Source organism: Zootoca vivipara, chromosome 5 (genome assembly GCF_965207765.1).
Source record: "Zootoca vivipara chromosome 5, rZooViv2.hap1.1, whole genome shotgun sequence".
NCBI lineage: Eukaryota > Metazoa > Chordata > Lepidosauria > Squamata > Lacertidae > Zootoca > Zootoca vivipara.
This window is the reverse complement of record NC_142588.1, coordinates 95448405-95462324: the sequence shown is the minus strand read 5'-3', so window position 1 is coordinate 95462324 and position 13920 is coordinate 95448405. Positions and strand designations below refer to the sequence as shown.

At 49.2% G+C, this 13920-nt stretch overlaps 1 protein-coding gene across 1 annotated transcript in view; it reads right to left on the bottom strand.

Moving 5' to 3' along the window:
* Positions 1–12746, bottom strand: part of P3H2 (prolyl 3-hydroxylase 2) — a 111025-nt gene extending 98279 nt beyond the window's left edge. The window contains exon 1 of the mRNA XM_060274256.2: positions 10342–12746. Within this exon, the coding sequence (XP_060130239.2) occupies positions 10342–10818 (477 nt within the window). The 5' untranslated portion in view covers positions 10819–12746. The remainder of the gene's footprint in view (positions 1–10341) is intronic.
* Between the last annotated feature and the right edge of the window lie 1174 nt (positions 12747–13920).

The window sequence follows — 13920 nt, the reverse complement described above, 5'->3', positions numbered from 1 at the left end:
GGCTTTTAAAGGGAGGAGAAGCTGGAGGGAAACATTTCTCCACCCTTCTTCACCCTCCCGCAGGCTGAGGCCACATTCGGCCACATTTGCCAGTCAAGGCGTGGGTTTTGCATCCCGCCCCGAGCAGAAAACAAAAGGCCATTTCATACGCTGGGCAGCCCAGGGAGGCCCTGTGGGGAGAGGCAGGCGGCTAGGCTATTTTGACCACTGTGATCATTTAGTGGCTGACCCCAAATCCTTTGATGCCAGCCTGCTGCACAGCTTGCTAATGATTTCCTTGACTTGGCGGGGGGGGGAGGAAAGTGCGGGGTGTTGGTTCAGATAGGTGGCACGGCTAAGAAATCCCTCTCAGATGCCTTCCTCCTGCCAGTGCTGGATTTATGTATAAGCTAAACAAGCTCTTGGGGGCCCCACAAAAATGTACAGTCATACCTCATGTTGCGTCCGCTGTGGGTTGCACTTTTCCCGGTTACGAACGTGGCAGACCCGGAAGCATTTACTTCTGGGTTTCGCCACGTGCGCATGCGCAAAAGCATTCTGCGTGCTTCACGCATGCGCAGAAATGGTCAAAGGTTTGAAATGGTCAAAGATTGCGGACTTTTCGGGGTGTGAATGGCACCCTGGAATGGATCGGGTCCGCAAACCGAGGTACCACTGTAAAGGAAAAAAACCTGGATGTACATTTCAAAAATATAAGATAAAAAAACAAATAAAATAAAGCCTACATACAGCAACAGTGTTTTGTGTTGTGTTGTGTAGGCTCCTAGGATGTAAGTCATGGGCCCCGCCTGCTAGCCTGCTCCTGAAAATATCACTCATTTGCTCATTTCTATATACTGTGGTACCTTGGTTCTCAAACCATTGCATTGTACAAGTTATAACACTTAATTTCATATTAATAAAGCTTTATATAATTATTAGTAGTTTGCATCATATATTTACACCTATTATTTCATGTTATAGCAAGTTTCTAGAGACTAGATTATGAGTCTTTCTAAACTGTGTTTCTAAAGGAACTTTTGTCATTGCCAATGCCAATGTGTTTGCATTATTAAGTTTGTTATGAATAAAAAGTCATTTTACGTTAGAGCTTAATAATTATTTCACCATTAATATACTTCTTCTTAATTGTATTTCAGTTCAACAATTACTTTGATAAAATACATCTTTTGTGATGTGCAAATGGCTTTAGATACCTATTGGGTCCATCAATGACCATATAGCATATATTCAACACAAAAAAAGAGACAATTTGTTGTTGACAAAGGACAGCTGGACATATAAAGGGCCCCATTACCTTCAGGAGCTTAGGGAATCATCAAACCGAAATCCAGCCCTAGGTCCTGCTAACAACAACAACACACACACCCCTCCTGCAAAACAGCAGTGCGGATGGCATTTTGCAAATACATTCAAGTTACAAGGAGATGAGATATCTGACTAAACATTAGGAAGAGTGTTTTCTGACGGTAAGAGCTGTTTGACAGTGGGACAGGCTCCTTTGGAGGGTCTTTAAGCAGAAGCTGGATGGCCATCTGCCAGACATTCTTTAGCTGCGATATCTGTGTTGCAGGGGGTGGACTAGGTGGCCCCTGGGATCCCTTCCAACTCAACAATTCTGTGATTCTATTGTTACTTTTTGCAATTTCTCTCTCCAACCTGCTACAATGCAGGAATCGTTTGCATTGATGAGCCAGTCAGATCTGTTAACTAGTCTGTTAACATCTGTTAACTAGTCTGTTAAGATTTATTCAGCAACAATCTGTGGTTCAATGCTTGCTAATTTCCCTCATGTTTCCAGATGGTTTGGGAGCAGAATGTGTCGAGAGGCACAGGGAGGAATAGGTCGGAGGAAGGCTTTCAAAATCCCCGCTGAGCACTATGCAATATTCAGGAATTGGGCTAAGAACATAGTAATAATAATAATAATAATAATAATAATAATAATAATAATAATAATAATTTATTATTTATACCCCGCCCATCTGGCCGGGTCTCCCCAGCCACTCTGGGCGGCTTCCAACAGAAGAATAAAACACAATAATCTATCAAACATTAAAAGCCTCCCTGAACAGGGCTGCCTTCAGATGTCTTCTAAAAGTCTGGTAGTTGTTTTCCTTTTTGACATCTGTTGGGAGGGTGTTCCACAGGGTAGGCGCCACCACTGAGAAGGCCCTCTGCCTAGTTCCCTGCAACTTGGCTTCTTGCAACGAGGGAATCGCCAGAAGGCCCTCAGTGCTGGACCTCAGGAGAGCCTGCAGGATCAGGCCAATGAGGGCCACTTAGTCCAGCATCCTGTTCTCACAGTGGCAAACTGGATGCCCCAAAGGGGAACCCACAAGCAGGATTCGAACACAAGAGCCGTCTCCCCTCCTTCGGTTTCCAGAAACTGGTATTCAGAAGCATGGCTGCCTCTCTTCCTCCTCTGTGAACTTTTTTGCCTGATCTTCTTTCGAAGCCATCTAGGTTGGTGGCCCTTCCTGCCTCCTGTGGAAGTGAGTCCCGTAGTTTAACCACACCCCATAGTTTGAAAATGATCAAGCATTTTCAAGAAGCAAGCCCCAGCACATGTAGTAATTTGCAAATGAAAGTTCCTTTGAATGCCTGGCATGTTTGCATGCTAGATGGCAGCTGTCTGGCTGATTCAGAGTTTCTGATCTTTTTCCATATACTTGGCCAACGTTCTCTGGTGATGCATCTAGCCAGACTGAAGCATCTTTAGTCCCTCGTGGTTTATTTTTGTCCCATATTAATTTTAACCATCCTGCGCAGGGCGATATTTATCCAGGGCCGAGTCCTCCGACTGACAGCTTTGCTCAGAGAGTTTCCAGCAGGAACCGAGGCCAGCCAGAACTTCTCTCTGGCTGAACAGGATTACTCCAGAACTAAATGCCAGCGAATAGCACAGATTCCTTATTACGAAAGGAATTATGCCTTGGTTTGCTGCAACGTTTGTTGTGTGGGACTTGGAACAATAGGCAATACAAAGAATGGAAAGCTCTGAAATTAGTCTAGCAATTACACAGAATTTTAAAAATGCAGAGCAAAGTTTTCCAAGGGGTGGTTGTTGCGCTTCAGTCTGGCTTGACATCTAGTTGGAAGCACCCCAAAAAATGCCGCCAGAAAAGTGAATCGAGGGAGAGTGGCTACTGCCAGGCTGCACCCAGTGGGAGGAACTGTGGCACTCCCTGCCTCAAGAAAGATTTGTTCGGTCACCTCCAAGAGAGTGTTCCATCACCACCACTTAAAAAACGTTTTTGATTCTGCAACATTTTGACCTAATTTCACTTGCCCTCTCCTTTTTAAACCCTTTATTGCCTCACTCTTCCCCCGAAGAGAACTAAATGCCATTAAAAGGTAAAGGTAAAGGTACCCCTGACAATTAGGGTCCAGTTGCGGATGACTGTGGGGTTGCGCACTCATCTCGCTCTATAGGCCGAGGCAGCCGGCGTAAATGAATAAATCTGCTGTGCCCCTTGGGCTTATATGAGGGTTAGACAAATTCATCGAGATGACTATCGATGGGCTTCTGGCTGTGATGGCTCAGCTCTGCCACCACGGTTGGAGACAGCCATGCTACAGAATCCCAGTTGCTGAAAAGCACAGGAGGGCAGAGTATTGGTCTTGTGTTCGAATCCTGATTAAGGCTGGCCATTGTGAGAACAGGATGCTGTTGATGAAGGGGGCGGTCCTTAGGATGCAACAGATTCACTTCATTTCAAGCTCAGCATCAAGGGGGCCATTGTGGCATAGCAGTTAATGTCAGACAAGGACCTGGGAGACTCGGGTTCCAGTTCCCACTCAGCTATGAAACTCTCTGGGCCAGCCACTTATTCTCAGCCTAGCCCACCTTGCAGGGTTGTTCTGGGGATTGAATGAGGGTGGAGAGAAATTTGTACGTCACCTTGAGCTCCTTGGGGAGAAAAGGAGGGATTGATCTAGTCAATATAGGTAAATTAGGTAAAGGACCCCTGGATGGTTAAGTCCAGTCAAAGGCGACTGTGGGGTTGCGGCGCTCATCTCACTTTCAGGCCAAGGGAGCTGCCATTTGTCCACAGGCAACATTTCCGGGTCATGTGGCCAGCAGGACTAAGCTGCTACTGGCACAACGGAGCACCATGACGGAAACCAGAGTGCACAGAAACACCATTTACCTTCCCGCTGCAGCAATACCTATTTATCTACTTGCCCTGGTGTGCTTTCGGACTTCTAGGTTGGCAGGAGCTGGGACCGAGCAACGGGAGCTCACGCCGTCGCAGGGATTCGAAGTGCCGCTTCCAATCAGCAAGCCCAAGAGGTTCAGTGGTTTAGGCTAGCAACTAATCTCCAGGATGCCTTTCCCATAATTTGCTAGCTAATTCTATTTTTAAGTGAAGATGCCTGGGATTGAACCAGGACACTCAGCATTTGGAATATGTGCTTTTATCTTTATTGTCAATAGCTCACGTAAACACATTTCCAAAGACTGTCGCCCTTCCTTTTCATCTCTCCCCATCCCCCAAATCTGCCATGGATGCTTTAGCTGAGATCCCTGCATTGCAGGGGGTTGGACTAGATGACTCTTGGGGTCCCGTTCAACTCTGCCGTTCTTTGATTCTATGAAAAAGAATAGAAGCACATTTATCCTTTCCTCTAAGGAGCTGAAGGCACCCTACATGGTTCTCCCCTCTCTCCATGCTGTCCCCACGGCAACCCTGCGAGGGAGGTTAGGCTGAGAGACTGTGACCGGCCCACAATTGCAAAACATAGTTTGTGACTAAGCGGGGATTTGAACCCCGGTCTCCCACTCTGACCATGGCGCCACGTCTACGTACCTGCATGCAGATTGGCAAGCTTAAACAGAAACAGCCAAATGAAACGGTGCCTGATTGTAATCCGGCGAGGAATGTAAGCAGCGTGTGATTTTTAAAAGTGTCTGATCCGCAGATCTCTCCTGGAGAAGCAAAATGTCAAAGGGGTGTAGCTGGGGTGTGCCAGCATGCATTTCTTTGAAAAAAAAAGTTTGAGTAAGTTTCCAAAGGAAGAGAAGAAATGTTGAATTGATAGACCTTTAAACATTCCCACAAAACTTGCTTGTTGCTTTTGGCCAAGCGTTCTGCTGAGTCACAGGAGGTTGCCCAAGGGAGAGGGGAAAACCTGTGAGGGACCTTCTCCGAAAATTCCCCCTGAGTCAGCCTCCCTTGCCATCTCCAAGGTTGTCTTCTCCCCGGTGCATATCTTCACTTGACATGGGGTGTCACGCCCTCAGCGCTTCACGCAAGCAGGCACAGGGCCATTGCAAAATCTGCAATGTTGCCAGTGTGGCATAGCGGTTAGAGCGTCGGACTGTGACCTGGGAGACCAGGGTCCAAATCCCTCCCACTCGGCCGTGAAACTCTCGCTGGGTGCCGCCATGGCCTAACCCACCTCGCAGGGCTGTTCTGGGGATTAAATGGGGGGGGGGAGGGAGAGAACCGTTTCCTGGAATCACGGTTGGAAAGTGCGATATGCATGCAATAAAGAACAAGTTCTTATGTTGTAAACTGCCCTGGGATCGTTGGACGAAGTGTGCTAATGCTATGTACATTTAATGAATGACGATGATTATAATAATGTCCGGGCAGGGACCACCAGGCCACGTATTTCTGCATTTCTAATTCATTCATTCATTCATTCATTCATTCTTCCCAGCTGTCAATAATGCCTTCACTCCTCTGTTATCCTCCTTTCATTCTCTCCACCCTCCAAAGTGGTGGAGGGAACATGGTGATTATTGGGGGGGGGGGAGAAATTGTGAGGGCTTTGGGGGCAAGCTATAGGGGAGGGGAGATTTGGGGAGCTGTGAGGGGATGGGAAAGGAGGGGTTGAACAAGCTGTGAGGGGAGGGGTGGGTGAGGTCTAAAGGTGACATGCTGGCAATGGGGTAGGGTTGGTGGAGGTTTTTGAGCCAGGAGGCCAGAGACAGCAGCCTCTCGTACGCAGCACATATCCCAGAAAGTCGTGGCGCATAAGGAGAAGGAGACAGGGAAGGAGAAAGAAAAATGCAAGCTTAGGCACTGGTTCTTAAAAGTTCACAATTCTTATTGGAACCAGCTGGAAATGGTTCATGTCGCCTAATGTTTTAACTGTTTTTAATTCTGAATTGTGAATCATTGCAACCTGCCCTGGGAGCTGCTGATGAAGGCTATGTAATGAATAAAAATAATAAAAATAATAAAAACAACGCACATTGCCCCTTCTCCCCAGGGATCCTCGTAACTTTAGTTTATCCGCTGCAGGCCTAGAGCCCCCAGCAGGGTTAATAAACTACAGTTCCCAGGATCCTTGGGGCAGGGTGCTTTAAATGTGTGGCATGCACAAAGCCTTCCTGTCAGAGCTGTTGGACAGTGAAACGCACTTGCTCAGGAGGTGGTGGATGAGATCACTGGATGAGACTGTTGCACTGCAGGGGGTTGGACTAGATGACCCTTGGGGGTCCCTTCCAATCATACAATTCTATGGTTCCACCTAAGAAACTATGCACAGGATTGCAGCCTAAGCCTACTGTGGCTTCTAGACCAGGTAAGAGCTTCAGAAATGCACAATGTCTTAAACTGGGGGTGAGGTGGGGGGGGGGCAGCCTGATTTATTATGAACTGTTCCCTCCCCAAACCACCATTGTGAGCCAGGCTGCTCCCAGGAGCCAGCAGAGAAATGAAGGGTAATCCAGGGTTTTGTGGAACACAAAGCACCCGCTCGCCTCTTTGAAACCCACCCCTCTCCTCCGCCAGACAAAGGAAAGCGAAAGGGCAGAGATAACCAGCAGCCACCCAACCACCCACTCAGACCCCCCTCCGGGGAACAATTGTTCGGGATTCACAGCAGGAAGCCGAGCCTAACCTCATTTCCTCTACGGCTTTCGGGAACTTAACCCTCAGGTCCAGACGCAGTCCAAACCCACAGCAGGACGGCCGCAGGTCACTTACAGAGAAAATAGCGACCTAATCCCTTTCCCTGCCAAGGGATCATCTGTGAATGGGGGGGGGGGATGTCAGAAATGCTAATAAAGGAAATAAGATGATCCTAGGGCAAAAGCACAGTGTGGATTTTGTGAGGGGGCCTCGCTGGGGCTGGCTCCATGACCTTTATGGCCTCCCCCCCCACACACACAAGAGACGTAGTAATAATAATAATAATATAATTTTATTATTTATACCCCGCCCATCTGGCTGGGTTTCCCCAGTCACTCTGGGCAGCTCTCAACAGATTAAAAACAGAATAAAACATCAAGCATTAAAAATTTCCCTAAACAGGGCTGCCTTCAGATGTCTTCTAAAAGTCAGATAGTTGTTTCTTTCCTTGACATCTGATGGGAGGGCATTCCACAGGGAGGGAGCCACCACCGAGAAGGCCCTCTGCCTGGTTCCCTGTAATTTGGCTTATCGCAGGGAGGGAACCGCCAGAAGGCCCTCGGAGCCGGACCTCAGTGTCCGGGCAGAACGATGGGGGTGGAGAGGCTCCTTCAGGTCTACTGGGCCGAGGCCATTTGGGGCTTTCAAGATCAGCACCAACACTTTGAATTGTGCTCGGAAACGTCCTGGGAGCCAATGTTTGGCCCCTGCTTCCGACAGTGCTTTAAAAGTAAGGATTAGGCCAACCTGGTGCCGTTCCTGATGTTTTGGACTGCAACCCCAGCCAAGCAATTAAGAACCCCTCTTGAGGTGTCAGAATGATACAATTGAAGAGCTGGAAGTGTTCACAATGGTCATCTTCTCCAACCCCTTGCAATGCAGAATCACAGCTAAGTTATCCCTGACGGATGGCTTTCCAGCCTCTCCTAACAAACCTCCATCGATGGAGAGCCCACAACCTTCCCAGGTAGTCCACGCTCCACTGCCCAACAGCTCTTCCCGTCACTGCCTTGCAACCTGCCCTGGAGAAAGGATAGCAAGAAAGCAGGGGCTCCTTTCACCTGACACAAAAGAGGGGGACGGTGTCTTCAGAATGACTGAGGATATGAGCAGGGCTTTTTTTCCAGCTGGAACTCAGTTCCGGCACCTCTCAGGTGGGGACAAGGGAGGTGTTCAGGATGAGTTCCACCACCTCTTTTTCTAGAAAAATAGCACTGGGTACAAGTATTAAAGTGGTCACCTGATTTAGTGTTAGGGGTAGGAAAGGTGGGAATGTTCTTCAAGATCATAGAATCGTAGAGTTGGAAGAGACCACAAGGGCCATCCAGTCCAACCCCCTGCCGAGCAGGAAACACCATCAAAGCATTCTTGACATATGCCTGTCAAGCCTCTGCTTAAAGACCTCCAAAGAAGGAGACTCCACCACACTCCTTGGCAGCAAGTTCCACTGCCGAACAGCTCTTACTGTCAGGAAGTTCTTCCTAATGTTTAGGTGGATACAGGTGGGAATTCTCACCTTCAAGGAAGCCCACTGCAGGGACCTCCTGGGGTTCAAGCAGCTGAAGACACAGTTTTCAGCATCCAGTTTTGGGTGCTGCCAAACAGCCAGGCGTTGTGAAAACAATGGTTCATCTGTGGGTGTGGTGTAGTGGTTAGAGTATTGGACTAGGAGCTGGGAGGCCAGGCTTCAAATCCCTGCTTGGCCATGAAGCTGATCGGCAGCAGCTCTTCAGGCAGGAGTTGGTAGAACAGAGCTTGTAGGGCAGATGTTCTACCACGGAGGTATGGCCTTCCCTTCCCTTCCCTGTCTCTCTCAGCCTAACCTACTTCGCAGGGTTGTTGTGAGGATACGTATGTCACCTTGAGCACCTTGGACAAAAAGGTGGGATATATAAATATCCCCGTGGAGCAGATATGGAAGAGCACAGCTGGATGGGACAAATGTTTGAGGATAAATCAATCAATGTGGAGGGCAGTAGTCAGCTGTAGTGGAAGAGTCTTCTTCCCTCCTAAGCAAGACTTGGCGGGGGAATGCAAGGGGCAGCCAGGATGAGAGGTCTTCTCCAAGCAGATGGTGAGAACCTCAACATGGGACGCAGGAGGGAGAGATCTGACATCTCAGGGCATGAGGGCATCTCCCTTGGCTGGATATGAGCTCTCCTAGTAAGCTGCTTTATGCAGAGTCAGACCATCTAACTCAGTATTGTCTACAATGGCTGGCAACAGCTCTCCGGGGTTTCAAGAAAGAGACGTTCCCAGGGATTGAACATGGGACATTCTGCCTGCAAAGGCGATGTTCAGCACAAAGGTATGGCCTTTTCTAAGCAGGAACATAGGACCAGGTCAGACCATGTGACCATCAAGTTCAGCATTGTCTACACTGACCGAACTTCACGCAGGAGTGTCTCCCATGGCAGATGCTCTACCCACTGAGCAATGGCACTTCCCTCTCTGTGGGAAAAGTGTCTCTCACGCCCCGGTGGTTCACCTACAGCAATTTGAAGGGAAAAGCACATCTCATGTTGGTTGGAGACCCCTCCCTGGAAGTAGAACAATGACAAAATCAAAGTAAACCAGTTTGTATGTGTGGAAGGGTGGCAGCTGGGGGAGGGGGGGTTCCAACAAGAGGGTTACTCAGCCCCACAACCCAGATGGGCTCCTCAACCCTCATACCTGGATAGGTCGAAAGGTGTCACCTGCTTTGACTCTTTTAAACATTTTATTTTAAAACACTGGAACTCCCTGCCTATTAATCTCAGGCAGGCCTCTTCACTGTACTCTTTCTGACACCTGCTTCAAAACATTAATGCATAAAGTTTTATTCATTATGTTTCAGTCTGTTGTTAAATTAACTTTTTGAAAGTTTTAGATTATTGTTGTTCACTTTTCTTAGTGATCATTTTATTGTTTTATCTTTTTCATAAACCACTTTGAGGTGGCTGTTATACAGTCAAGCAGTGTACAAATTTTATGAAATAAAAAAGCAACAAATTTATTTGTAACTCTTCCTGGGATACCTGGGTTCAAATTACACCCTCGGCCATGAGTGAGTGGTGACCTTGAGGGCCAGTCACTGCCTCTCAGCTTTACCTACCTCACAGGGCTGTTGTTGTGGGCATTAAACGAAGACTAGGACCTAGAAGACCTGGGTTCAAATCCCCCCACTCTGCCATGAAGCTTTCTAGGTGTACCTGCGGGCCAGTCTCTGCCTCTCAAGCTATCCTACCTCACAGGGTTGTTGTGGGGGTTAAACGAGGACGGGGAGCCATGTATCCTTATGCTCTTTGCAGGAAAAGGTGGAATATGAATGCAATACATCAGCAGCAACAACAACAACAACAACAACAACAACAACAACAACAACAACAACAACAACGCCGCAATGATTACTTATGAGGGCACCAGTGGGATCCTCCGTGCGCAAAGGTGCGCAGGTGAGGCATAGACAGGCGCGGGCACCCTCCTCCCTTACCTGGATGTAGGCTCTCTGGAGGAAGCTGTAAGGCACCCTGCGCTGGAAATCCGCGCGCACCTCGTCGCTGGCGATGTGTCTGGAGTCCGCACCGGGCAGCGCTTCCCGGCGGCAGGAGCGCAGGCAGCGCGCCCGGCGGAGCAGCACGCCGAAGAAGCGCAGGTCCCGACGGGCAGCATCCTCGCGCGGCTCAGCTTCTTTGAGCGGCGCCTCCCGACGGCAGCGCAGCGCGCAGCCCAGGCGCGCCTCCCGCAGGCGGCGCTCGGCGCTCAGCGCTGCCTCCAAGAAGCGCACGGCGCCGGCGAAGTCCCCCTGCGAGTGCGCCTCCACGCCGGCTGCGTAGAGCGCGTCGTAGGGCGGCCCGGGCTCCGGCTCCCCGGCCCCCGACGCCCCCAGCTGCAGCAGAGGCTGGAGTAGAAGGAGCAGCAGCCCGGGGGCCATCCCCGCCGCCCCGCTTTCCGGGCTGGGGCGCGCCATCGAGGCTGGGCAGGTGGCGACCGGTGCGCTGGACGGGGCGCACGGAGGATGCTTTGCAGAGGAAGGCTGCTGAAGCTGGCTGTCGAGCGACGGGCGCTCCTAGTCCTCGGCCTGGGAAGGCAGGAGGGAGGCGGCGGAGGTGGAGGTAGAGCCCTCCCCCTCGGGGTTTCCCCTCCGCCCAGGCCAGAGGGCCGGGAATGCCCGGGGGGAGGAGAGACAAGCCGTCGGCGCTTCCCTCGGCTGCGAGCGGAGCAGGAGAGCGAGGGAGAAGCCGCTGGGGGGAGCGTTCCGTCGGCAGCCCGGCCAAGCTCTCTCTCTCTCTCTCTCCTCCCCGGCTGGCTGCTGCGCCGGAACCGGCAGCGCTTCCAAGGCCGGGCGCGCCTCTCGCCCGGCGGGCGCGCGGGCTGGCCTGCTTCGCCCTCCTCTGCTCGCCGGAGGGACTGCTTGCCTGTCCTGCCTTGCTCGGCGGGGTGGAGAGAAAGAGCAGGCGGAGGAGGCTGCCCCTCGATGGCTACCGGCGAGGAGAGAGAAGAGCCGGCTGCCGTGCGGCTTGACCTGCGGGGGAAAGGGGGTTCCCCCCTTCTCAGTTTCTTCCCACTTTTTCCCCCCGCCCTGCCTCCTTCGGAACAGCGGGTGCTGGAGAGAGAAGGCGTTGGGAGGGCACGGCAAAGTATTATTCGTATTAATTTCGTTATCATATTTCTATCATGCCTTTTGCCAGGCCGGGACGCAAGGCGGCTTGCGCAGAGAAACCAGAACAAGCTGAAAACATAGAAGAATCGTAAAAATGTACATAGAAATAGAATTAAAATCATATCACTTGCTGGTGGTTTTTGGATTTCCCGCTCACCCGCAACCGAAAGGTCCTAGGGCGCATTTGGCAACGTAAAAAGGCCAAGTTGAAATCAGGGCCACCAACTTAGCTCAGGTAGAGAGGCTCATCTCTGGGTCCAAGCACCTTCTCTCAAGTATGTATGGTAGGAACATGTTGACAAGCTTTTTTCTGTTGCAGCTACCAGCCTGTGGAACTCCCTAGCTCAAGAGAGATTTGTTGGACCAGCTTCTGGGCTTGCCAAAAGCACCTCATTGACTTCTGTGAGAGGCGGTGGCTGGGGTAGTTGGCCCTTTGACTGGGTCCAGATTAGCACAGGACTTTTTTCACATTGATTCATCCCACCAGGACCCCATACTCTGGGCTCTAACTTTACTGCGAGTTGAGTGGCCTTATGCTTGCACATTGCAGTGCTATTATTTTCATTTTAAATTTCAGTCTTGAAACTGCTGTATAATCATGTCCAGTATTCTTTATGCTGCACAGAAGCTGCAATCCTTTTACATGCTTTCCTGGGAGTAAAGCCCCCTTGAAGACAAGGAGATTGAATCCTGAGTACACAATTATGCCCGGAATTGAACTCAGTTAGTTAGAGTGTGGTGCTGATAATGCGAAGGTTGCAGGTTCGACCCCCGTCTGGGACAGCTGCATATTCCTGCATTGCAGGGGGTTGAACTGGATGAGTCCCTTCCAACTATGTGAATTCTATGATTCTAAGGTCTAAGAGCAGTGGAATCCAACAGAAGCCGTTTCCTTAGGTAAAGTGCTTAGGAGCAGATTTCCAAAAACAAGCTGTCTAGTCTGAGCTTCATTTAACCACATTCAAAAATGTCCCTATAATTTTTTTTATTAAATTTTCCGTTTTACAATTTAAAATACTCACTTTTGCATCTTTAAAATATCAATGACTTCCCTTCTTCTCTTTCCATGGTTCATTTTACATACCGTATCATAAATCCCTGCATATTTTACAGAAAGTATAGCATTCAGTATTCCATTATTGCATCCATCAAGACTTATTTACACTTGAATTTATTTTAATGCTGCCCATGTTTTCAGCTGTACACAATTATTTCCCATATATTCAATAAATGTTTTCCAATCTTCTCTTAACCTATGTTCTTCTTGTTCACTTATTCTATATGTTAAATCTGCAAGCTGTGCATATTCTGTCAGTTTAAGTTGTCATTCTTCTTTGGTTGGGACCTCGCTCAATTTCCATTTTGGGGCTAACAAAACACGGGCCGCAGTAGTGGCATACATAAATAACCTTTTTTGACACCTGGGAATTTCAGTCTGAATTATCCCCAACCAAAAGGACTCTGGTTTTTTGTGTTTTTTTTTTGGAAAGTACTTTTAAACATATTTTTGCAATTCATTATGGATCATTTCCCAATACTCTTTTACATGTCCACCACATATGAAAGAAGGTTCCCTCCACCTCTTTGCATCTCCACATTCAAAAATGTTTGCAGCATCAGAACTTAAGGAAAGCCCTGCTGAGTCCGGACAATGGCCCATCGAATCCAGCATCCTGTTCTCATAGTGGCCAAAAGATGCCTCTTCTGGGAAGCCTGTAAGCAGGATCTGAGCACCAGAGCCCTCTCCCCTCCTCTGGTTTCCAGCAACTGGGATTCAGAAGCATTACTGCCTCTGACTGTGGAGGGCAAAGTATAGCTATTCTGGCTAGTAACCATCAATCGCCATTGATACACCAGGGCTCTCAATGCTCAGGGACTTAGGAAACAGACTCTCACTGAGTCACTGACCACCAGCAACCCTTCAGGGGGAGGGGGCTTTCCCATCTCTACTGGGAGTTGCTGCAAATCAAATTTGTGGAGTTACCCAGCCAACAGCCCCTGCAATTGCCAGGATGCTCATCTGTCTTTTTTGCAAAAAAATAAATAGTTCCGCTACGGTGCTTCTCAACTCCCACCCCCTGCAGAGAGAATGATTGGTGGCATGGAGATGCCTCATACCACCTGGGTGGGTTTAATTAGGGAAAGCCTGTCCTTACAAGTTAAAAGGGTTATGCAACAAATGTTTAAAAAAACACAGCTGTAGAGTATGCATTTCTGGGGGGCGGGTTAGTATGCAGCAGGAGGAGAACATGAGCTGTCTGTGAGCAGCTCTCCAATCTGACTGACTTAGTATGGTGGGCTTGGGTGCAGTTGAGAAGCCAAGAAAAATCCCCCAGTGTCATTCAAATGATCTGGTTCTTGGCAGCTGCCCCCCTAAACGTTTCCAACTTAGAGAACATGGGTCCCTGC